This window comes from Aptenodytes patagonicus, chromosome 3 (assembly GCF_965638725.1).
Source record: "Aptenodytes patagonicus chromosome 3, bAptPat1.pri.cur, whole genome shotgun sequence".
Taxonomy (NCBI): domain Eukaryota; kingdom Metazoa; phylum Chordata; class Aves; order Sphenisciformes; family Spheniscidae; genus Aptenodytes; species Aptenodytes patagonicus.
Window position 1 is genome coordinate 188,610 of NC_134951.1, and position 24,694 is coordinate 213,303.

At 51.1% G+C, this 24,694-nt stretch overlaps 3 protein-coding genes across 8 annotated transcripts in view; 1 reads left to right on the plus strand and 2 right to left on the minus strand.

Annotated features, from left to right (window-relative positions):
• IFT172 (intraflagellar transport 172) overlaps positions 1-7,198 on the plus strand; it is a 43,223-nt gene extending 36,025 nt beyond the window's left edge. For all 3 annotated transcript variants that reach the window (XM_076332405.1, XM_076332406.1, XM_076332407.1), the window contains exons 41-48: positions 157-267; positions 1,074-1,193; positions 2,744-2,839; positions 3,518-3,577; positions 5,109-5,207; positions 5,630-5,783; positions 6,666-6,757; positions 7,035-7,198. In XM_076332405.1, coding sequence (XP_076188520.1) covers positions 157-267; positions 1,074-1,193; positions 2,744-2,839; positions 3,518-3,577; positions 5,109-5,207; positions 5,630-5,783; positions 6,666-6,757; positions 7,035-7,124 — 822 coding nt within the window. In that variant the 3' untranslated portion in view covers positions 7,125-7,198. The remainder of the gene's footprint in view (positions 1-156; positions 268-1,073; positions 1,194-2,743; positions 2,840-3,517; positions 3,578-5,108; positions 5,208-5,629; positions 5,784-6,665; positions 6,758-7,034) is intronic.
• On the minus strand, positions 261-10,284 carry KRTCAP3 (keratinocyte associated protein 3). 4 transcript variants are annotated; one of them, XR_012994833.1, is made up of 7 exons: positions 10,066-10,284; positions 9,905-9,964; positions 9,034-9,234; positions 8,607-8,741; positions 8,172-8,263; positions 7,903-7,980; positions 261-322 (listed from the first exon to the last, which is right to left on the minus strand). XR_012994833.1 is itself a non-coding variant. In XM_076332409.1 (6 exons), exons 1-5 carry the CDS (start codon positions 10,282-10,284, stop codon positions 8,180-8,182), a joined length of 699 nt encoding a protein of 232 aa, XP_076188524.1. In that variant the 3' UTR covers positions 261-322; positions 8,172-8,179. The 4 variants fall into 4 exon arrangements, 3 of the variants coding, with proteins under 3 accessions (XP_076188524.1, XP_076188525.1, XP_076188523.1); XM_076332409.1 differs by lacking the exon at positions 7,903-7,980; XM_076332410.1 differs by lacking the exons at positions 261-322; positions 7,903-7,980 and adding an exon at positions 5,211-5,303.
• A 102-nt stretch (positions 10,285-10,386) lies between these two features.
• The window catches only part of NRBP1 (nuclear receptor binding protein 1), a 47,274-nt gene continuing 32,966 nt past the window's right edge, over positions 10,387-24,694 (minus strand). The window contains exons 8-18 of the mRNA XM_076332411.1: positions 17,492-17,575; positions 17,158-17,216; positions 15,898-15,996; positions 15,690-15,822; positions 15,298-15,400; positions 12,610-12,660; positions 12,379-12,514; positions 12,235-12,288; positions 11,775-11,838; positions 11,642-11,697; positions 10,387-11,438 (exon numbers count right to left, since the gene is read on the minus strand). Of these exons, the coding sequence (XP_076188526.1) occupies positions 11,340-11,438; positions 11,642-11,697; positions 11,775-11,838; positions 12,235-12,288; positions 12,379-12,514; positions 12,610-12,660; positions 15,298-15,400; positions 15,690-15,822; positions 15,898-15,996; positions 17,158-17,216; positions 17,492-17,575 (938 nt within the window). The 3' untranslated portion in view covers positions 10,387-11,339. The remainder of the gene's footprint in view (positions 11,439-11,641; positions 11,698-11,774; positions 11,839-12,234; positions 12,289-12,378; positions 12,515-12,609; positions 12,661-15,297; positions 15,401-15,689; positions 15,823-15,897; positions 15,997-17,157; positions 17,217-17,491; positions 17,576-24,694) is intronic.

A 24,694-nucleotide genomic window follows, 5' to 3' on the forward strand; every position in this document is an offset into this window, starting at 1 on the left:
TAGCACCCCTTGCAACCAGCAATCTGCAGCAGTGTGCTCCAGGAGCCTGTATACAGAGCTGCCGTCCCCTCAGCCTGTGCTTGACAGCAGGAGAGCTCCAGACTTTTGCTGACTTCCCATCTGGCTCCCTCAAGATTTCTCTCCTTTTTGTTGCAGAATTTCAACATTTACAAGCGTCTCTTTGTGGAGATGGTGAATGCATCTGGCATGAATTGTGCCGAGGCCTACTCCAGCTGGGCTGACCTGCGTGATGTTCTCTTCCATCTGGTGAGTGTGGGCCGTGGCCACTGCTGCCTGTTAAACTCCAACACCCTGGTGGCTCCTAGCAGGGGAGAAAGAAGAACCAGTCTCTAGCCAGGTGACGTGGGCAGTATTTGTAGAACAGAAGCCAAGAGGTAATGGGGAAACGTCCACAATGTGGACAGTAGAACAACAGGATCCTGTGAAGTAGACATGGCTGGGCAAGAGAAGTTAGGAAAGAAGATGACCCTGCACTCAAGGCCAAATCCTAGAAGTGGGTCTGGACATGGGCACTTGCAGAGCTCATTGTGTCACTGCTACATGGGAGCCTATCACAACATGCCCACTTTTCATCCTACGCCCATATTCAGCAGCCTGGGTGGGGCAAGGACCTGAGGAAAGCACAGCACTACTGAGCCTGGAAAATAAGAGTCCTCCCCATCTCCCCAGAGATGCTTAGAACCTTCTGCTCTTTCTTCCCTGTCCCAAAATACCTCAGCCAGAGCCCATGATTGCCTCTTCTCCATTTCTGTCCCACAAATACCCACCTCTAGCACAAATGAAATCCACAAATCCCCCTTCATCCATCCAAACTCACCCCTGCTTCCAATGCTGTCTGTTGTTGCAGTAGTTGGCTCTCCCCTTCTCCCACAGCCTCCTCCCTTTAGCACTCTGTAGAACCCAGAGCACCCAAGGCCCAGCCCTTTTCCAGTCCCCAGAGGTGCCTGGATATTTCAGATACTTCTCGCTCCCAACTTTTCCCTGGACTCAAGTGGATGAAGAGTGCCCTTGTGCTCTCATGTTCTCAATTACTCTCCTTTCCTCTTCTTCAGTATGAAAACTTAGTAAAGTCAAGTGAGGCAAACACTCCAGCACATGAAGAGTTTGAAACGATGCTGCTGATCTCTCACTACTATGCCACCCGCTCCGCTGCTCAGGGCGTGAAGCAACTGGTAAGGTTTTTGAAGTTCCTTTGCCAGGTCACCACCCTGAGTGCAGAACCCTGTGGGGATGTGCAGGTTCAGGGCTATTCATAGTTCACTATGCCACTTCATGGATCACTTACACATCATGGATGCATGAGAATGGGACTATAGTGATCTGGGAGCCCACCACTAGCAGGTGGAACTGGAGATAGTCTTCTCTGACTCCTTACAGTGGGACCTGCCCCCAGCCGCTGAGATGTAAACCAGTGGGAAGCTGATCCATATGCTCGGCATGACTTGTGGGAGCAGAGGCACCAGTAGAAATTTAGGAATCATGCAAAAATCTGGTCTTCCCAGGAGAAGCATTGCTTCCTCTTCAGCTGTCCTGGGCTGTGAGAGCTGCTGGGCTTCACACATGGTCTTGAGAGCAGATCAGCTTTGTGCAGGGCTTTGGGAGCTCACGGGCCTGTGTGCTGGGCCCCTCGGGGGGGGGGGGGGGGGGAGGGGCTCTGGGAGCTTGATGAGCCTGGGTGCTTGGCATCACACAGGGCTTTGGCAGATACTGGACCTGTGTGCTGGGCCTTCTATGGGGCTTTGGGAGCTCATGGGTCTGGGTACCAGGTCTCACAAGGCACTGTATTTTTGAGTCTCATGTGCATTGGGATTTGTTCTGGACCACGATATATAGAAGAGTCCCTGCTGAAGTCTTGATTCATATGGGATTGTGGAATTGTGACAGAGCTCTGTATGAGTGTGAGACTGGAGCTGTGATAGAGCAGGTGTGAAAAAGAAAGGTTGTCACAGCTAGGACCCCAGTAAAAGTCATAGGGGAGACTGGGGCTTCCCCATGGTTGTGTGTGTAGATGTTGGGGGTCCAGAGACATGTCAGACAGAAAGAGCCAAGTCTGATGTCTTGGAAACCTGTACAGACACACACAGTTGTGGAATGTTGAGGTGTTGGGTAGTCTATTTATTTGGGACTGTGAAGGAGGGATGGCCTTCCCAGTTCTGGTGTGATGAGAACCTATCTGGCAAGCAGAAAAGTGAAATCTCCCTTGAATTCCTCACCCCCACTCCAAAATTCTTATGTGATTGAATATAAGAAAAAACTTACGGTGGCTGAACACTGGAACAGGTTTCCTGGAGATGTTGGAGAGTCTCCATCCCTTGAGATACTCAAAACCTGACCAGACATGTTCCTGAACAACCTGCTGTAGTTGACTCTGCTTTGAACAGGGCAGGGGGCGTGGACTAGGCGATCACCAGAGATCCCTTCCAACCTCAACTATTCTGTGACTCAAACAGTGGGAGTTTGGGTGTGGCTTCTAGTAAAAAATAGCAATGTTTATAAAGCAGAACTTCATCTTCAGGTGACAGTCCTCCTGTGTGTTCAGATAGTGAAGGTACTTAGGGTCAGGACTGAAGTTTTTAACCTTTGTTTGTTAGACAAACATGTCGGGAATATGTGGGTGCAGAGTACCTGCCATGAGTCTGGGGCAGTATGAGCTCATGGGATCCTTTCCAACCTGACTTTTCTGTGCTGATTTTTGTGGCTTTACCGTCCCCTGTGGCTGCAGGACACTGTGGCTGCCAAGCTGTCCATTTCCCTGCTGCGCCATACTGAGCTCCTCCCTGCAGACAAGGCTTTCTATGAAGCTGGGATAGCTGCCAAGGTAAGACCTATCTGCCACCAGAGCAGCTAAGGAGATGGAGGACGCTGGGCTCAGGGATTCTCAACTTTTATCTTCCCCTATCCTCCCCTAGCTGCACTGGTAGACCAGTAGCCGGACACTGGCATTGGAGGTCTTACCTCAAACACCTTGCTAGCCTTTGCATTTTATCATGGAATGGCAGTAGGTAGTGGGAGGGCAGACCTGAGCTAGCAAGGGGACATGAACTGCAGACCCAGGGGGTAGGCCAGAGGCCACATTATATCACATGGCTCTGTTAGTGTAGATTCAGGACGCCTAACTGGTCTGCCTTGCTCTGCATTACCTGTGTTACCTTACTCCTGAGACTACAGGCTCTGACCACCTGCCTGGACGCAATGACACATGGCAAGCATGGCAGCATGTTCTCGCTGTCTGATGATGCTGGCTGTGCAATAATGCCCGACTCCATCTTGTGGGACAGCCTGTAGCTAATGGGCTAGTTGTCCCAGTGGTTGCCTGTGAAGCAGTCCTCAGGGATGGTGAGCCAGGATGTGCACTCTCCTTCTCCATTACTTGTGCTGCAAGTGGGATGTTTCGGCACAAACTGAATCACATCCTTTCTAGCCATCGCTCAGGCAGGAGAGTTGTGGCTGTGAAGATAAGCTGCCTGGTCTTACTTGGGGTTTCTCTCTGTATTAGGCAGTCAACTGGGAGAACATGGCATTCATCTTCCTGAACCGCTTCCTGGACCTCTCAGATGTGCGTATAGTCTGCTGGAGGGAGGGCTATCATACTTAAAATGGTAATAGGCCGTAGGGCCAAAACAGACCCTCAGCCTGGCCAGGGTACATCTGAGGTTCGAATGTGGCAGCACATTTGAGCTGGTGCTGATGGAGAATCCTGAATGCTACTCCATGTGTGTGCGTGTGTGCACGCACAGCACTGAGTACCCTAACACTAGCTGTGGAAGGACATGCCATGCAGGACACCTGAGCAGCCCTGACCTTCTCACCATGTGTGTGCCAATGCCACCATGCATGCATGTTGCAGCAAAGACCAAGCTGGCCTAACAGTTTAGGCCTGTAGTCTTCATGGCTGCAAGTGCCGTTACAGCTTTCAGGGGATGAAAGGATTGAGAGCAGTTCTGCCGAGAAGGACTTGGGGGTACTGGTGGATGAAAAGCTGGACATGAGCCAGCAATGTGCGCTTGCAGCCCAGAAGGCCAATCATATCCTGGGCTGCATCAAAAGAAGCATGGCCAGCAGGTCAAGGGAGGGGATTCTGCCCCTCTACTCTGCTCTGGTGAGACCCCCCTGGAGTACTGTGCCCAGCTCTGGAGCCCTCAGCAGAAGAAAAACACGGACCTCTTGGAGCGGGTCCAGAAAAGGGCCACGAAAATGATCAGGGGGATGGAACACCTCTCCTGTGAAGAAAGGCTGAGAGAGTTGGGGTTGTTCAGCCTAGAGAAGAGAAGGCTTTGCGGAGACCTTATTGCAGCCTATCAGTACTTGAAGGGGGCTTATAAAAAAGATGGCGGCAGACTTTTTAGCAGGGCCTGCTGCGACAGGACAAGGGGGCATGGCTTTAAACTGAAGGGGGGTAGATTTAAACTAGATATAAGGAAGGCATTTTTTACGCTGAGGGTGGTGAAACGCTGGCACAGGTTGCCCAGAGAGGTGGTGGATGCCCCATCCCTGGAAACATTCAAGGTCAGGTTGGACGGGGCTCTGAGCAGCCTGATCTAGTTGAAGATGTCCCTGTCCACGGCAGGGGGGTTGGACTAGATGACCTTTAGAGGTCCCTTCCAACCCAAACTATTCTATGATTCTGTGATCTCATCTGAGTTGTTCCAAGGGAAGGAAAATTACCTGAGGGGTGGAGGGCATGGCCCAATGCTTTAGCCACTGTGATACAAGACTCAGGAATCCTCCGTGCCGTCAACTCCTTCCTTGACTAGCAGGTTGGTCACCAGAAAACACCAAACCCTAGGAAGCCGACAGACCTTACTGTACCAGTCTTCCAAGTACTGTCAGCAGCTGCTGGGGAAAAAAAACCTCCCCATTTCATCTTTCCCTCCTTTGAGGCCACCTGACAAGTTGTAGTAGTACAGTGTTTCAGAGGCACACATCCTCTGACACTGCAGAGGATGGCCATAAATGCCACCTCCCAGGAGGGCCCAATCACCATGGCACTAATAGATAGGGGCATCAGTAATGCCATCCTCACAATGTAGATTGTACTGTCAGCTCCAAGGATGGTATTGCCTAGTGCTCCACCACTTCTTTCTCAGGCCATTGAAGAAGGGAACCTGGATTCTCTGGACCACTCTGATTTCCAGAGCACAGACATTCCCTTTGAAGTGCCACTTCCAGCCCAACAGCACGTGCCTGTGAGTGTCATCTGCCTTCTTCAGCTCCCATGAACACTGATGCTGCTTCAGGGTCCTCTCTGAACAGGGACTGGGACAAGGGTGGGACAGCAGGCACTACAGGAGATGGAAATGTACTCAGCACTGCCCCCTGCCCTGTGCCCTCCCACTGCAAACACACATGCAGCCCCAGTACACACATACACATGCACACACATGCACTCTTTCTCATGCTCCCCCCAATATACACGTGTGCATGTGCACGCATGCATACACTCACACACACACACCCCCAATATGCACACATGCACATGTGTGTGTACATCCTGCATGCACACTCATGTGTCCTGCTCTCCCCAGTGTGCTCCCTAGTGCTGTGGAGCAGCAGCTGGGCAGTGGCACAGCATGCAATATCAGGAGGTACACTGGCCTCTGCCCTGCAGGAGGAGAAGCGGGAGGAGGTCAGGGACTGGGTGCTCACCATGTCCATGGACCAGCGGCTGGAGCAGGTGCTGCCACAGGATGAGCGTGACACCTATGAAGCCTCACTGGTGGCAGCAAATACAGGGGTGCGCTCCCTGCCCTGTGTGCTTACAGGTAAGCTCCAGGCCAGCTCACACATGTGCAAGGAGTACATGGTGCCATGCAGGGAGTGGGAACATGTTGCAGGAGGGGTCTGGGAGGGAGTTCAGGCTATGCTGTAAGAGGAGTAGGGAGACTGTGCAGCTGTGGGGACCAGTTCTGCTGGAGGAGATGGAAGGACCCACTTTTTACTGTGAGGGTGACTGAGCACTGGAACAGGTTGCATGGAAGTTGTGGCATCTCCATACTTGGAGATAGTCGAAAGCCATCTGGACATGGTCCTCGGCAACCAGCTGTGGGTGGCCCTGCTTGAGCAAGGGGGTTGGACTATATAGACCCAAGAGGTCCCTTCCAACCTCAACCATTCTGTGTTTCTATGATTCTGTGACTGCTGTCTCGCACAGCACTGTCTAGGAGACTGCCCAGGCTGGCCAGCACTGACTCACATGTACGCATGCAGCACCTGTACCTGCTTTGCCCTGGCTCTACAAAAGCTGTCTATTCTGGCAAATACTGTCCCCCCCACTTGCACACTTCAGACAGTGAGGGATTGTGGTGCAGGACTTAAAGAGCGGGTCAGAGAAGCGGGGAGAAGGCGTGGGCCACCAGCAACAGGACTCTGGCTCCAAAGGTCAGGAGTGGGGTGCTATCATTTGACATACTTAGTTGGGTGTCCTTGCCAGAGGGCAGCTCAGCCCTCATCTTCCTTTGATCCCACCACTCTGGGCACCCCCTTCCTCATTCTGGTCTCTAAAAGTCTGGGGTGGCATTGTTTCCCTGCATTGCCCCATGGGAACAGCCCTAGCCAGCTGGCCACGGCAGAGAGGGAAGGGGTGCACAAGGCAGGGGTCTGCTGTGGGTCTCAGCTTGTTTCTGAAGGTGTTACTGTGTGACCAGGGTACCCTGTGCTAAGGAACAAGATAGAGTTCAAGCGGCCAGGCCGAGAAGCCAACAAGGACACATGGAACAAGTTCCTGATGGCTGTCAAGGTGAGCCAGGCACCCTGTGGGGCAGGGAGACAGGCTGCAGGGTGTTCAACCCCTCATGCTGACAATAAAACATTGTCCCGCTGGGTAGAGATACACTGAACCAGGGCAGTTTTAGTGCACCCTCCCTGTGTGCTGCTGGGTGGGGATTAACCTCACTTATAGAGCTGGAGCAGACCCAGCCCTGCCTGTGCAGCTCTGTCAGCTCCCACGGGTGCCCTTGGCCAGAGGGTGACAGCACTGCCCCCTTGCCAGTGCCAAGGCCTCTTTCATTCTGCAGACATCCCACAGCCCTGCGTGCCAAGATGTGCTCAAATTCCTCAGCCAGTGGTGTGGAGGACTCCCGAACACCAGCTTCTCTTTCCAGTGAGCTAGACTGTGGCGGCTTTCAGTCCTGTTCTTCAGCACCCTCCACTTCCACCCCCAATAAACAGGTCTCTCAACCCTGATGTGCTCCTGTTTGTCAAGGGATGCTGAGCCCAGGAACACGTGTAGCTCCTAGGGCACAGGGCCATAACCCTGTACACATATGCCTCTCAGCCTCAACCTAGCTATGCTAAACATGTGCCCTCTGTCCTGCTGGGTGACAGTCACACTGGGACCATGTATCTGTCTGCATCCCTGTGCCTGGTGGGGGGCAAGCATGGAGATGGGCTTACACACCAGCTGCACTGTCCCTCCATTAGTAGGCCCAGCTTCCAGCAGGCATCCACCCTGGGGAGCCACTTACAGCAGCCACTGTGAAAATGAAGTTTATTTACTCAGGGAAACAACAGAGGCTCACAACAAAGGGGCTCTTCACCTTCGACTCCTTGGCCTGCCTGAGCACAGGCACAGCAAGCTGACCCTGCCTGCTCTGCAGCAGGACCACCAGGACCCAGGCCAGCCCTGGCTGTTGCCAGACCCCAGCACCTCTGTCCACCCCCACCACTGCATGTAAAAGACCGATGAAGCCTTTAGTGTGCCAGGAAGGGCCTCGCAGCTTGGGGAGAGAAGGGGAGAGTGTCTGGGGCCCATGGCACCTGCTGGGCAAAGGCTGCCTGGTGACCCTGGGCAGCTTGTGTCTGGAACCTGCAGAGTTTGTCCCAGGTGGGGTGGTGGGGCTGGGGGGGGAAAGGCACACCCCTCCCCCCTGCAGCCCATCCTACCCATGCCTACACCCGGGGCAGAAGCACGGTGCAGGTGCAACTTCACTTCGCTGGATCACAGCACTCCTGCAGCACCACCTGGGAGTGAAAGAGCACGCATGAGTGCAGGACTGTGCTGCAGGGCCAGGCATACACTGACACCTCTGGCCAGTATTTGTAGCATGTGCTTGGAAAGAGACATTTCAGGGGGCTGGTGTGGGTAGGGGCCCTCTTGACAGTGGAGCCTACTCCCTCCCATCCCCCAAGCATAGCCCATGCACTGCACTCACCTCTCCAGCTAGGCACAAGACTCGGCCAGCCCCGCCAGGAGTTGCTGCATCTCACGTGGTGGCCCCTCCTTCACTGTACTTGGCCTCGCCAGCTAGAGAGAAAAAAAAAAAGAGGTAGAGGGTCACAGGGGTGTGTGAAGGGCTGGGCCAGGTTGGGGGTCAGCGTTCTCTCAGGACAGCCAGGACATAACAGGCTTGGCTATCAGAGGGATGAGGGGGAGGGTCCCTCTACAACTACCCAAGATGAAGGGGTGCCAGTCTGTCACCAAGGCTGGCTAGAAGAGGTTCAAACTTGACATTCCCCCCTCCCATTGCTGCACAGCCTGCTTGTATGGGAATAAGGGCCCAGCAGAACCCAGCACCTTCAAAATGCAGCAAAAAGGCAGCAATGGTGGGGCAGAGGCAGGGAGACCTGTCCAGATTGATGGGGCATACCTGGTCTTTGCTGTAGCTGCGTGCACAGGGCCCAATGCCCCGGAAGATCAGAGCCACCAAACAGCACCTGCCAGACAGCACAGCTTCTGTGGCCGCTAGCACCATGGAGGGGAACCAGAGCGCCAGGGCTGTGTCCTGCAGAGCAGAGGGTCAGAGGTCCCTCAGGTAGCGTGGTCCACTGCACCCAGCCTACCTGCATGCGGCTGAGCGAAGAGGCTGTGCAGGTGATGGGGGGAGAGAAGAGGGGGGGAGGGAGAGAGAGAGAGAGAAGGAAAGGGAGAGGGAGGGGGGGAGAGAGGAAGAAGGGCAGAGAGAGCATGGGCAAAAGAGAGAGGGAGTGAGAAGAAAAAGGAAGATGAGAAGAAGCAGAGACAAAAAGAGGAAGAGTGGGAGGGGGTGTGGGGGTGTGGTGGCCCTGCAGACTCACATAGATGCGTGTGGTGTTGAAAGGACAGTCGTTGGTCGCTATGGCTGCACGGGCATCAGCAGGCAGTGCGGAGCTGTTGCAGCCTGTGACAAGGTGCATGCCCCGGCCGCGAACAGTGAGGGCAATGGCCAGTGCCAGGCCCACACTGCACGCTGTGGACAGGAGGCTGTTCAACAGGGACACGCTCAGTAGGGTCCAATGCTGCAGGCAGCAAGGAGAACACATGAGACTGGGGCTGCCCAGAGCTGGGGGAAATGCCAGGGCTAGGCACTGCCACTGCATGGGACCAGGCACACCACGCTGCTGCATGCCCACTCTGCAGGGTAACGAGGATGCTGGGAACCCCACAGATGTTTGCCCCAAGTGAGCACATGCAACCTCTTGCCCCTTCTAGCATGGCTCAGCCCTGCACTCGGATGAGGCTTCTGCACCTTTGGCATCATCCTTAGCCCTTCCCATGAGCCCAGAGGCACCAGACAGCCCCCTCCCACAAGCTCCTACGCCTGGGGAGCCCCAGCACAGGCCCAGCTCTGCTGAGAGCCGAGGCCCCCACCGGCAGCAGCCTTGCCTCATGCAGGCCCACCCTGCGTGAGCCCACAGAGAGATGCCTGACCTCGGCTGCAGCTTTATCCACTAGCTGAAGCACTTCTGCCCCAGGACGATACCCAGTACCCACGCTGCTGCCCACCCACCCTCCCGGTGCTGCCGGCGCGGCTGAGCCGGTGCAGCAGGCGACACCCACAACCCCGCAAGCCGCCGAGGCGGAAGGAACTACCGGGGACAAGGTCCAGGGGAGCGGCTGCCGGCAGGGGCTGAGCCGCGCCGAGGCCCCCGGCCCGCTCGGCTGCTGACGCCGCGGCCCCGCACTCACCAGGGCTGCCCGGGACAGGTTGTGCGACACCAGGATGGCGACGATGCCCACGGCGATGCTCTGCGGAGAGAGATCCGCGCTCAACACGCGCCTCAGGCTGGGCCGTCTCCCCCCTCCCGCGGCCCGGCCCGGCCCCCGGCGCCCGGCCTGGCCGCTCTCACCAGCAGCCCGGCGCCCACGGACACCACGTTGGCCACCGCGTACTCGGGGGTGATGGCGCGGCTGGCGCCGGCCACGTGCCGCAGGACCGAGCCGTGCACGATGGCGCCCAGCACTAGGCTGCCGTGGCCCAGCACGATGAGCCCTAACCCAGTGCGCATCAGCCGCCGCGGCTCCGCCAGCGGCCCCGGCCCCCACCGCCCCCCGCGCCCGCCAGCCATGGCCGCCGCCACCGCACGAAGAGCCGCCCGCAGCCGGCACCGCCCCAGGGCAGGCCCGCCCCGCCCCGCCCCCCCTCGGCCCGGAAAGAGGCAGCACTCGCGTATTTACAAAACAGTTTATTAAAAATAGGAAATGATAGAATTGAGATGCAGGAGCGGTGCTGCACCCAGCCCCGCAGAGGTGTGCGGAGCCGTGGGCTTAGCCCCGCCAAGCACCCCGAGACTGGAAGTGGGGGCCGCGGGGGCAGGCCTCAAGTACTGCCAAGGGGACCCGGGGCAGGCAGGGCCACTGCAGCCCCCACCGCCCCAGCAGCCCCCATGCCTGCGGCGCCGGGTCCCGTGCTACCCGCAGCGGCCCGCGGTGCACAGGGACCTAGGGCAGCAGACAGCAGGGTGGGTCGGGCCGCGCTGCGCTGGGCTCAGAAGGCTGCAGGGGACACAGCCCAGTGTCAGCACACACCGCAGCCCTGCACCTACAGTGCATGCCGAAGTGCAGGGCTGAGCGGCTGTGCAAAACAAGTAAACAAAGTGCAGCCAAAGGGGAGCAGAAGAGGCAGGCAAAGCGCCAGGCAGGTGCTATGGGAGCCCGGCCACCCCTGGCTCCCTCTGCCCGGGAAGGAGGGTAGTGAGTGTTGCCAGAGGCAGTTGCAGAGTAGGGTGCAGAGAGGGGGCAGGGCTTAGGGGCTTGCCCCTGCTTACCTTTAAATAAAAAAAAAAAAAAAAAATTCTGTGCTGTGCAAAAGACACTTTGTACAATTCAAACAGAACAAACTCCATGCACATGAATGGGGCTACAGAACACCCCAAGCCAGGACCCGGCTCCCCGGCACCACCTGGCAAAATCCCAACAAAAACAGGGCTGGAAATAATACTGATGCGCAAAGTCCCCTTTAATAGGTGGGCAGGGAGGATTGTCACTAAGCCCAGCCACGGCACATGCAGGATGAGCTTCCAAGCACTGCAGCTGGGGTCTTGCTGATGCCCTACAGTGATGGACAGACACAGAGGGGTCACAGGCAACAAAGCCACACTGGCCGCCTGGGAGCCGAGGGGTGCTAAGATGACACAGTCACTGCCGTCAGGGCTCCGTTCCGGGTGTAGTAGAACTTGCTGAATGCCTCTTCAAGTAAACAGGTAAGTCTGCTCTGGTCAGCCTGGGAAGAACAAGCTACAGTGAGCGGTAGGCCCAGCCCGTGCAAAGCTAAGAGCTTGGCTGAAGCCTGCCAGGGCATTGGGCAGGGACACGTCTTATTTCTCCTACATCCCCAGCTAGAAAAGGACTGGTCTGGCATAAACCATTTAAATTTGAGAAAGGAATGCAGATCTATATCCCTACATGAGCCCCAGGCCTGCTTACCTCACTGATGAATCCAAGCTGGACCAATTCAGCTGCCAGCTCCTGGATGTTGTCATCTGCAACACAGGAACAGGTATAAGTCCCAGGTCTGAGTGCACTGCTGGCCCCAGAGCATGGGAAGAAAGGTACTTACTGGGCTGCAGGTCACAGCTCAAGTGTCGATTCAATTTGTCTTCCAGTTTTAGCAGCAGTGTTAACTGCAGAGTAGAGAAGTTCTCATGAGGGACTGTATGGTGGCCACAGCCAGGAGCATCCCCAGAAATCCCCATCAGGATAGGAACCACCCCCCCCTAAAGCCCCACAGGAGTCTAACAGAACGACCACATCCAGTTCCATTCCAAACCACAGCCAGCAGCACCATCCTGCGGAGGACGCCTGAATCTGGGGGGGGGGGGGCCGAAAACATTTGCTACGTGCCAGGTCAGCCACAGGCATGGGCCTGGATCTGGCTTTGGGCCCCAAAGATGGCAGCTACGGCAGCAGAGGGTCACACCAGGCACCAGCAGCACATCAGCATGCTGGAGCCACTCGCTCTACACAGCTGCCCTGGTACATCCCCACACAGCATGCTCAGCCAGATGATGGGAACATACATGGTGCTTCACTCCCTCCTCTACTGACTCAATGTTGCACTGCATCAGCACCACCTGAAACAGGAGCAGAGACACCCCGTGACTGACTGCTGCTGCACAGCACAGCTGCCTGGGGAGGGAAGGAATGGAGCTCCCATCTCTCACCTTGCGGGTCTCCACCTCAGCAGGCTCTGGAGTCGGTGTTTTCACTGATGGTGGAGCAATGGGAGACTTCACCACTACTTGCTGGGGCTGCTGGGGTCGTGGCATCCCAAAAGCTGTGAGTGGGTAGATACCATTCCTACAAGAAAGGAGCAGGGTCTGAGGTTACGCCTCTCCTAAATTTTTCCAGTCTTACACGCAGTCAAAGTTGCCCTTTAAAAAAAACCCTCTTACCTTACATCCTCCAGGAACTTGTCCAGCTCCAATGCCGGAGATTGTGAGAAGCTGAGGGGGGAGGAGGAAAGTACTGAGGTGAGACGTCATCTAACAGAACCATCCACTCAAGTCTCTTCAGATGCAATTTCAAATCCCCATGTCCTAGACTATGGCTGTGTCAGTGGGCAGGATGAGTACGAATGGAGGCAAGACAGACTCCAATCTTCCTGTACAGGAAGCAACTATTCATAGAAGCTAAGGATGAGGCAACATTTTAATTATGGCAGAACAGGTATCACCTCCCTGTAGAGAGTTGTCCAATGCAAACAATTATTTGGAAGCTAGCCCAATAACACCATGTTCCTAGCAAGCTTTTCCAAAGACATCTGTTATACTGGACCCATGAAGTCTGTGTCCCATCTCCAGAAGAGCAAGGGCACTCAGCACCGCAAAGGCAAGAACCTCTGCAAGCAGCTGATGGCACAGTATGACCAGCCATATCACTCCAGACCAGAAACTAGAAACTACACCTCAGGATTTAATGCCCTGCCCAAATATTTCTCACTGGAGTTTGGGATACTTTTGTTCCCTTTGTAATTTCTTTCCCAGATTGCTCGTTCAGCTTGGTGGCTTCTTAATGTAGTGTCCCAGAGGAAGTCTTCCTACCAATTTGTTTTTAATTCCCCAGCCTCTAATTCCATTGAACATCTTCCTTGCTGGTGGTAGATGGAGGATAGTAAGCACTGACAATCCCTCCCCTTTGTACCATAACTTGTCATATGTCTACTGCTCTTCCTCTTTCTCACCCTCAAGAACATACAGTTCCTCCATGTGGTGACAATCATTTCCAGCCTCTTGGTGAAGTCAGCTCTCTGATTTGCTCCAGGACTGTTCACAAAGTTTGCCACTTTGTACATGTACATTGTACAGGTAACATCTTTAGACATTTCACTCAACTACCATAACCTTCTCTCCCATTGTTTGGCACCCTGATATCATATTTGCTCTCATCTATAGCTGCACAGCAGTGCTTTTTCAACAAGCTGGAAATGGTCTTTTCCTGTGGTGTTACTTCACAGCCTTCTCAGGCAGAGAAGCAGTTCTTTCTCTAAAGCAAGCTATTATTGTCTTTTGCACAGCACAGGGAGTTAGCAACACCAGAATAGTTCACAGCGAGTACCTCATTTCTTTCTGGTTCTGACTAACAAGGAGACACAGATTCTCCTACTTTACTAATTCCCCAGTAAAACACTTCCGTCATCACCTTAGTCAGTTCAGCTTTTTAGTGTCCACTTGACCACAGCTTCTTCTAGACTGGTTGCAACAAAAACTTTGAACTGCCAGTCTCCTCTGTGCCACTGTCTTAAGACTGCTTTGAAGAAATTCAGAGATTAGCCAGAGACTGCAAGCTGCTTAAATCCTGCCATGATCTCCCCGCCAAGTGCTTTGCTGTTCCATCAGATCTGGTGTAGGCTGCACATCTGCCTCAGTTTCCCAAGACCATTCTCCAGCCCTTTTCAACACACACAACCTCTGTTACTTTCCCAACACTACAGTAGTAGTTTTCACCAAAAAATTACAATTTTTTCTAGCAGCTCAGTTTGCGTGGCACTCTGATGAATCATCTGGAAATGATGCTCTCTGACATTTCAAGTCATTACTATGCTTTCTTTTTCCTTTTCCAGAACCTCTGAGGTACTGCACTACCAAAAGGCAAGTCCCAGGCTGGCATATGCCAGATAGCCAATCCTCTGCAGACTGAAGTCCAATGTATGTAAATAATCTCTCTTGCACAGCTTTGGCTATTCACTCTTTGTCCTCCATTTTGAACCTTTAATTAACAAAAAACATTCCAAAGGGAATTCAATACTCTTATTTATTAGCGCTATGAAGATCAGAATGTCAGTTTTTAGAAAGGTCTATATGGCACAAAGAGCTTCTCAAATGAACAGTGCTTTTTTTCCTTGTCATCTTGATTACTTTTGTTCAGTAGCCTGAGCATCCCAGAATGCTGGGCTACCCTGGAAGCACCCTGGCATATGGAAATACAGTATCCACATCTTAGTCTTTTCAGCTAACCCTTCAACTAGCTGAGGTTTCATTATCCAAAATTTAACGTCACTTTTTGGCACTCTACTTGCTCCATACATATTACGGTCACTTACTTAGGGAGCCACCTCTGTAGCTTAAGTGGCTGCTATGTGTTACTGATAGCTGCCCAAAACAGCCTTTCCCTTTGCATATTGTAGAATGAGCTGCTCCATTAAGAAAACACTGAGGAACCACTTCTCCAGCATGTTGGACTCCACTTGACAAGCCTGTGATTGGTCCAAGTCATTTCCCCAAACTGTTCAGCCAGGTTTTGCTAAGGACTGTTCCAACTACAGCGTGTTAATTTCCCACCCCTCCATCTGGGGAACAATTCACATCTCAGCTGTACAGAATGTGTTCACAGAACACGGGTGCAAGGTCTTCTTCCACCCAGGAGTTACCCGCCACAGAACTTTTTGTGCCCAGACAGAGAGTGAATGCTCCTTCACCAACAGCACCATCAGCTCCCTTTTGTTTCCCAGTTAGTAGTGAAATACCGACACTAACTTGAAGGGAAGAGTCCCAGGCAGATCCTTCAGTGCTCACCCCAGTGCCCTGGCACCTGTTCCACATGCACCTGAGCAGCCCCCTCCAAGCACACCACAGGGTACTCACATCATCTTGACTCCTTCCCGGTCTGCATGATTAATCTCTGCCAACACTGCACTCATGTCAAGGTTTTTGGTCATTTCTTCTAAAGCATTTTCAGGAATCATATCTATTAAAAAAAAGTTACGACCTGAACAACTGCAATTCCTTTCCAACCTAAGAAAAGCAATAAAAAAACCCAGAGGCTTTAGGCTGTTAATCTCCCATGCGACTCAAGAGCAGGCAGGGCACCATATTCCTCCAGGCTCTGCAGTGACCACAGCTCTGTTTCACAAGGCCCTGGTCCCTGCCTGTTAAGAGTAGCATGAAGGTCTTGGTTTCCAGCATGTCAGCTGTACTGACAACTTAGTGAAGCTTTGCAGAACACGAGATGCAGCACCCTGGGACTCCATACTCACGCTGATGTCCAACAATACAGTGAGCAGCCAGTAGCTTTAGTGATGGCACCTCAAACAACGCCTGATGAAAAAGGAGCTCTCGGGCAGTAGGACGCTTGCCAGGGTCCTGTTCTAGACACTTCTGAATGAACTCCTGAAAGACAAAAATTGCATGAGACCATGTGCAATGCCAACACGTCTGCAGGGGTGCTGATCCCTCCTTGCTCACCCTCTGCAAGGGGTCCTCCAGCAGCTGGATGGCACTGTTAATGGCCTCCTGGGGCACATAAGACGACTCTCCGTTACCCTGTATTTCCAGCACCGCCATCTGCAAACACAAAGCAGCACATCAGACTTCACTGAGAATTACTGACTACATTGAACAGAGCTCAAGCAGACCACTGCCAAGCATGAGACCATAACAGCCAAGTTGTTTGGTGCTATTTAAGGTCACAGTTTGTGGAGGCAAAGAGAGAATGACTGCCTCATTATGATAGCTTGTTTCTAGCACCCTAACAGATTGCCAGGGAGACCTGAAAAACTATGCCAGCATCACCTTAGACAGTAAGTATCCCCATTTTGAATCTCATGATCCATTGGCCTGAACTTCTGCTTAATAATTCCCATCCTCTAATGAAGCAGTAACTGGATCACTGCCAGAATCTGACAGTGTCCCTCCTGGCTGTATGAATAGCTCTGTATTACAGGCAGAAAAGCAAGCACACAACACCATCCGGAACTGGCTCCAGTCACACATACACAAATTCCCAGCTAGGAAAGGCTGGCAAAAGATTCCAGAGAATGTCTTAAGATTCAGCTCAAGTTTGGCTTCTTAAAAGTTGTGTGTTTCCACAGTTCTCTTCCTGCTTCACTTTTGGGATGTGCAGCATAGGTTCAGAATACTTTGTGTTGGCTCTGACAATTCTTCCCAGAAAATACTCCTACCAACAACTCCCATTTCCTAGACTCGGACCTACTGATTGCAAGGACAGAGGAACCAGTAAGCTGCTAAGATCAGGTATGTCAGACTCACACCTGACTGCAATCAGCACCTGTATCAGGTGGGGACAGGCTGGCCCAGAAAAGTTATGGACTACATCTGTCCTCTCCTCCAGATACCACAGGAAGAACAGGTACCCCCCCAGAAGGGGAGTTTTGTTCTCCATGTACATTAAGTACAGTTTGTAGCAGTGACTGTTCCCATCAGCCAGTGGGTCAGGCTTCAGAACTGGCCAAGACCCACAGAGTAATGAATTACACATTAGGAATTTCAGAAAGAACCACACATTACTGAGCTATTTACTTCTTAGTAAGGCATCTGGGGGAGCCTCGATAGGGATCCCTCCAAGGCAAAGTGCATTTGGCTGGGAGAACAAAATGCACTTGTTACCAGGCTAACCCACCCATAACCACAGCATCTCCACAAAGCCATCTCCTTCCCTCAAATTCATTCTCTCTCTGTCCCATAGCCAAAGTGTTCCACACTCACCTCCAGTGCACACATCCCAAAGGAGTAAATGTCCACAGCGGTGGTGACGTTGGCAACTTCTGTAACACAGAAATAACGCTCTGTTATCAGGCCATCCCCGCATTCAGCAGTACCAGCAGGACCACCTCTGTATCAGGCTATGATAATCCTGTAGCCCTCTCTCTCTCCTCTGCCATCAAAAGACAGAGGAGTTGGAACATTTAAGCAGGCAAATAACTCAAAACTGTTAATGTGACATCTGTCATGAGCCTGTAGCTGAAAACAAGACGCAGAACAGCTTGGAAGCATTAGTAAGGCCAACAAAACCAGGCTTGCAGCTGTAGCCACACCATACCTCCATATTCCGGGGCAAAGAAGTGCAGGTTCTTCTGCTCCTCACGACAGGTCTTCACGTGGTTGTTAATTGTGTCCGGTGCCACTAGAAGAAAGTCATGAATGCTTAGGATACAGGAAACTGTAGCCCATCCCTGACTAGATCCTAGGGAACACATGCAACTCCAGGGCCCTCTGGTGCCCAAAGGGGCAGCACAGTGGAGTTAAGTTGGCCCTTCATCAGTCCCTCATCTCAGGTCACCTGCCCTGATATATTTCTCATTGTTTCCTTGCCTGCGGATCAACTAAGGTAGCTTAGCATTACTCTCCAAGAGCAAACCTGGAGACCCCAGCTTCTGCCGAATGGGAAGACAAGCTGGGAAGGACTCCCTGTTGAAGTGCGAGTCCTGAAAGCACCTAACTTAAATCAGATCTATAGCATTTGTCACAAGCAACTCAACTGTAACAGAAGCCCTAGGAACAGCCAGAGATGCCAAGATCGCTGCAATTAGTCACCACCTCAGGGCTCTAGGAGAGGGATAAACCTACAAAGCAACTCTTCCACATATCAGCAGGACACTGGTGCCAAAGTGCCTCAAGACGAAAGTCAAGCAAAGCTGCTGAATGAGAGATGACCACCCTGACAGCAGAGGCCTCCCAGCAGCCAGCACCTCCGCAGCAACAACCACAAACCACTCAGAGCTACAGGGAGGGAATAACTCCCAGCCACAAGAACAATGAGCAGAACCCAAGTATGGACTCCCCATGAAAGATAAGTCTTCGGGACAGCCACCTCTGAAAAGATTGCAAACAACTCTCCAAAACTAAGCAGCTGGCTCCACCAGGGAAAAACACTGAGGCAGGCAGGGAGCAGAGAGTCACCATCCCATCTGAAGCTCTACTTCCACCCTTGAACAGGCCCAGTCCCACAGTCACAGACCCATCTCCCACTTTGTCAACCTCCTGGACAATCACAATTGGTCCTGGTCTGTTGTCCTGGTTTCGGCAGGGATAGAGTTAATTTCCTTCCTAGTAGCTGGTACAGTGCTGTGTTTTGGATTTAGGATGAGAACAAAGTTGATAAGGCACCGATGTTTTAGTTGTTGCTAGGTAATGCTTACACTAGCCAAGGACTTTTTAGTTTCCCATGCTCTACCGACTAAGAAGGCTGCAGGTGCACAAGAAGCTGGGAGGGGGCACAGCCAAACTGGCCAAAGAAACATTCCATACCATGTGACGTCATGCTCAATACATAAACTGTGGAAAGCTGGCCGGGGGGGCCGCTGCTCGGGGACTGGCTGGGCATCGTTTGGCGGGTGGTGAGCGATTGCACTGTGCATCACTTGCTTTGTGTATTATTATTATATTATTATTATCATTTTATTTCAATTATTAAACTGTTTTTATCTCAACCCACAAGTTTTTCTCACTTGCGCTCTTCCAATTCTCTCCCCCATCCCACCGGGGCGGGGGGGTGGGGGGGGTGAGCGAGTGGCTGCGTGGTGCTCAGTTGCTGACTGAGGTTAAACCACAACATCTGTACTGCTACAATGTGGACTTACATGGGACATGCCAAACCGCTTGTATTTTTCCAGGTGTTCCTGGATTAGGGCAGGACACATCAAAGAGGATTCCCAGTTGAATGAGACTGAACTAGTTCCCAGCCTCAGAGGAGAGATGTTCTTTGGGCTCTAGTCAGACAAGAAGGATCTTCCTTAATAACTCAGCTCAACCTTGCTGTGTGGCACATACCAAATCATATTATCTTATTCAAGCACTGGAAACAGAGCTTGCTCCAATGGCCAGCATCTACTTTCCCAACCAAGTGTTCACCAGTAGTTTACTGCTTTTTGTTCTTGTGCTAGCTCTTATCTTGGGAGTCCAGTAAGATTACTTCATTCCTAGTGCTTACGTCTTTACAGACACCAGCAGGTCATCTCAGCTTCACAGCACTAAGTAAAGTAAGCCAAATTCTTTGTCTTCCTCTTAAGACCTGCTCTGCATTTTCCCAGTAACACCGACTGCTTTAGAGGAGCTCTGGCCAGGGCCATGCACAATCACACCAATTCTTTCTACTGAGGACTCTGCCCCAATGAATCTTAACATTGCACACTACACAAGTGGGTCAAATTCCTCTCTTGAACAGCTAGTAGATGCCAGATCCTCCTCAGTTCCCAAATGATGAGCTCTGGACTTTTATGCAGCTTTGTATTTTGCACTACTGAGTTAGTTACAACTGGAATTTGTCCAGTCCTCTCATGTCTTCCTGTGCTTCTGGAGGATATCCTGGCCTACCTCAACACCACACATTCCCCACATTTCTACTAACAGCCTCAACATTAATGAGATCAGTGCCTGAGGGACTCCAAACCCCTCCAGTGGGGCAGCCCTTTTTCAGCTTCTACCCTGTCACCATGCCTCCAGCCAGTGCCTGACTCTACATACAGGGCAAATCACCCAAGGTTTGCCCAGCACAGCAGGTTCTCATACTGGGCCTTCTAAAGAGGTTCCCAGACATCCACAATGGAGAAGTCCTGTTAACTTACTTTTGTCTACGGGCAGTATCTGCCTTAAGTAGCCCGCTGTGTACGTCTGGTCTATAGGTGGCTACTAAGAGAGGAGGGGCTACGCCAGATCTTCTCCAGCAGCTGGATTTCCTCATCATTACTACTCTTTCCTGTTTCCTTTCTGTAGATGTTTTGACCAAGGAATCAAGATGAGGTTTAACAGTACTGGCCCCTCCCCCCGGTAATTTATTCTTTTCTACTCAAAAGAACAATTCACCACTGTAAAAACAAACAATTTAATACTGTCAAATAAGGTTTTGACTTCATAAAAAAACCCAACCAAAACAACACCCACACACACACTGCCATTCATGACTTTCAGAACTTCTGCTGGAGACTTGCAGGAACTAAAAATAATTTCTCCTAAATCTATAGTATACCACTGGTGGGCATGAGGGGTGGAGATAAGGACAGCTACAGCCCTATGAAGGGCCAGAGGCTGATCACATCCAGAAATGCAATACTGCTGCAGATGCACAGCCATCTGAATACTGTGAAGTTTTTGATTAAGAACAAATTTTTCCTCAGAGTGACCAATACCATTAAGATTTTGGCATTCCCCTGAGGCCTAGGCTGTAACAATCATAGGGTCTCGCTGATTCCAAACATGTCTGTTCCCTGCCTACAAGAACTATTACTTTGTCCCAGTTTTTGCAGAACAGGGTATTTAAGACTTCAGAAACCCTTCTGCTCTAAAGTCTGAAATTTTTTTTTTTTTTTATGGAATACTGGATGTCTTTGTGCAGCATGCAGTATACATGAACTATCAAACAAGTGTTTTTGTGAACCCTGCTAAACCTAACATCTATCACATGCATGACAGCCTCTGACTACCGGGAACTAACTAGACAATCTGGGGATATAAAATAAAACTTATAAAATAAGCCTTCTATTCGTTCTGCCTTTCTTATCAGTACAATGGATTGTAAGAGTAAACAGGAACCCCAAACCCATCTTCAGCTACGCAGCTCTGTACAGAGGTCTGGCAACCACCACCAAGATCCTCCATGTAGCTGAGCTGCTGCTAGGGCAGCACCACTGTCTGCCAGGGCCAGACCCCTGGAGAAGGGCAGAAGCATCAAGGCCTGCCCTGAAAGAGAGGCACTGTCAACAGTGACAGTGTTGCAGAAATTCAGCACATGCCATGAAGTGTTGGACTAATGTCCTCAGGCAGGAACTCTGGCACGGTGCTACCCAGGACAACGCTATCCTGCCAAACGTGGAGCAGAATCAGCCAAGTATAAAGTCATCTTCCAAACGATATTTTGAGTAGCTTCATTTTCCAATGTGTCTTTAAATACTGTTTCTACCACATGTTGGATGGCAAGGGCCAGTTCACTATCCAGCCATTCTGTCCTTTGCTCCTGGGCCCTGTTTAAGAACAGGGAAGAGGCAGTAATCAATCACAAAAAGGCATTATCAACAGAAACCTTAGCCAGTGATGTAACATAGGCACTCCCATACCAGAAAGGCAAGTACAATGGAATCCTAGCCCAACTTCTATCTATAGTGGCTGTCTGCGCCTCATTAAGGACTTGATAATAAGCTTATCTGCGTCCAGGTCCTATGGACATTCTGCAGTGGCACCAGCATTTCTGGAAAGAGCTGGGCTTGCACTGTCTGTGGGAACTTCCAACTCAGACACACAGAAAGGCAGTTTTGAATTTGCTGTTGTGGGTCATCCAGGGACCTGTCCCCACTGATATTCTGGTCCTTGTGCCTCCAAACTTGCAGAGTCCCACTGGAATTCCTCAGCATGTTTTTCTGTCACTGTTGCAGAGACTGGCTCTGCAGCTGGGTTTGATTAGCCACACTTGGCAAGCCTTTTTCCTGTTGTAGCAGTTTATATCACAGGTCATGTGCAACTTGGCTGGAAGTCACATGCATAACCTCGCTCTGTTACTGCAAAGCTGAAGCAATGCAACATTAGAGCAATGGCGTAAGACTACCAGATTCTTCACTGTATGCCGTAGAGCTAAGCAGAGGCGGCCTTGCCAGACACACATCTGCTCCATTCATCACTGTGACAGCAACAACATGATATTGAAGTCAACTCTGAAAAACTCACTGGAAGCCATGTTAAACAAGGCAGACCAAAGTGCTGTTATGCCTCGTGACAGCATTTTAGAAGCTGGGACAAAAAGCTTTGGTTTTGGTCTGGTCTAGTCACTATTGTAGGTCCATAACCTTAGTGTGCAAGCCACTTAGCACAGATAGAGGCTTAAGAGGAGCTTCACCTGAGCATACATTTTAAAACAAACTCTTAACTGTACAAGATAAGAATACACACTTCAAGGTAGCTCTGACACAAGCTCTTCCGACTGATTTGCACGTGGTTGCTATCTGCCATCCACTACTATATCTAGCGATGACTCTTAATTCTGTGAATGATCAGATGTATGAAGGCTAAGGACAGTTATGTTAAGCAAGACAAACAATGAAGGTCAAAAAGGAATGCCAGATCGCCAACATTAACAATGAACATGCCTTTCTCAGCCACAGAGAAGACAACAGCAAGGGGCAGATTACAAGACCTAGCACCACATGACTGATCAGTCTGGTAGGGAATTAGCAAAGCAAAGATGAATTTTAGAAAAGGATTCAGCCAAATGTGGTGTCCAGGTAGGGCAGACGATAGGAAGAGACGTGAAGTACAGTAGAAGGTAGGACAAGCAACTTGCCTTTGGCAAGCTGAACTCAATCTGACAATAAAAGCATAAAGAGAAATAATCAGCATTACTATAGGAACATGCAGAGCTTGCTAAACTTCTCAAACCTTCAAGGATGTGCTAGAGCAAAGAGCTCACCAGGGTAAACAGACAGCTCATCAGAGCACCCATCAGTCATTAGGAGTGTCAGCCAAGAACGCACTTGGTGGTATTACTTCCCAACTGTCACCAGTGGCAGGTTTTAGCAGACATGTCCAATCAAACAGTGACTTGCCCTTTTAAACACTACATGCTGCAGAAGACATTTTCCTCTTGTCCTGTGTCCAATTCACACCCACCTTTGTTCTGCATTCAACACTTTCTCCTTGCAAGTAGGAAAGATAGTCTGCCCAACAGTCCTTCCTTTCCTCCTGAAGTAGCCATTGAACCACTGGGTCTCTTGCAAATGCCTAAGCATTCTCCAAAGCAAGAGTGTATTACTCCACTCTTCTAGTAAAGTGCTCAAGTACACTGTACTCCAGATTTCAGTAGGCTTAGAAAGCAGAGGAAAACAAGATGACAGCGAGAAGGATCAACAATTAACCTTTAAGACTAGTCCCAGGGTTGCTATGCAATTGAGCAACAGGGGACGATTAACCACCTTACCTATGCTGCACTGTACCAGCACCACAGGGACCCAAAAATAATCAACTGAATGCAAGAGCATCTGTTTGCAACTATAAAGGGATGGCCACAGGGCCAGAATAGGTATGAGGCCACATTATTATCCCCTGCAGTCACATGCTCAAGACATTTTCATTACTGCAAAAGGGTATAAGACTGCACAAAACCAAGATATTTCACAGTTCACTTCATTTGCACACAAAGATGACAACTACATTTTTATTAGGGAGGGCAAAGCCTAGAAAATAAGCAACTAGGAAGCTATTGGAAACAAAAAGCAGCATACAGCCATTAAACACTGAGTCAAACAGGAAAAGCAGTGACAGATTTAAGTTGATCACAGAACACAAGCATCCTACAGCCCTGCAGATCTATATCAGGGGTAAACAGTAAAGGGGTACACAGAGGTAAACAGTGCAAGCTTATTTGCAACACTGGGTCCCCAGAAGCAAGAGGATTTTATTATTTTTAACAGTTGAATATCTAATGAGATGAAGGGGCAAAGAGGTTCAGTACATGAAAAGTTCACTATATACAGTTACCAGTGCCAGATAACAGCCCCCCAGCTGCTTACATCTATGTTCATTCTCACCACATCCATTGACATCGCTTCTGAGTAATACAACTAATCTCTGCTTAAAACATTGCCCACATTTTACTTCAGCGAAAATACTGCTGAAGCAGAACCAGTGGTACTTGCAACAGAGAGCTGATATCATACAAAAATTCATGTACTTTGAGAGAGGTATCCTTCTCCACAGAAATTAATATAGAATCATAAAATCATGGGATGGTTCAGGTTGGAAGGGACCTCTGGAGGTCACCTTGTCCAACCCACCTGTTCAAGCAGGGACACCCAGAGCCGGTTGCACAGGACCATGTCTAGACAGCTTCTGAATAGCTCCAAGGATGTAGACTCCATCACCTCCCTGGGCAACCTGGGCCTGTGTCACCCTCACACTGACAAAGTGTTTCCCGATGTCCAGAGGGACCCTCCCATGGCCCAGTTTGTGCCTGTTGCCTCTGGTCCTGGCACTGGGCACCACTGAGAAAAGCCTGGCTCTGTCCTCTTGGCACCCTCCCCGCAAGCATTTATACACATGGATTCAATCCCCCTGAGCCTTCTCTGCTCCAGACTGAGCAGTCCCAGCTCCCTCAGCCATTCCTCATAGGAGGGATGCTCCAGGCCCTTCAGCATTTCAGTGGCCCCTCGCTGGACTCTCTCCATTATATCCATGTCTCTCTTGTACTGGGGAGCCCAGCACTGGACCCAACACTCACCAACGCTGAGTAGAAGGGAAGGATCACCTCCCTCCACCTGCTGGC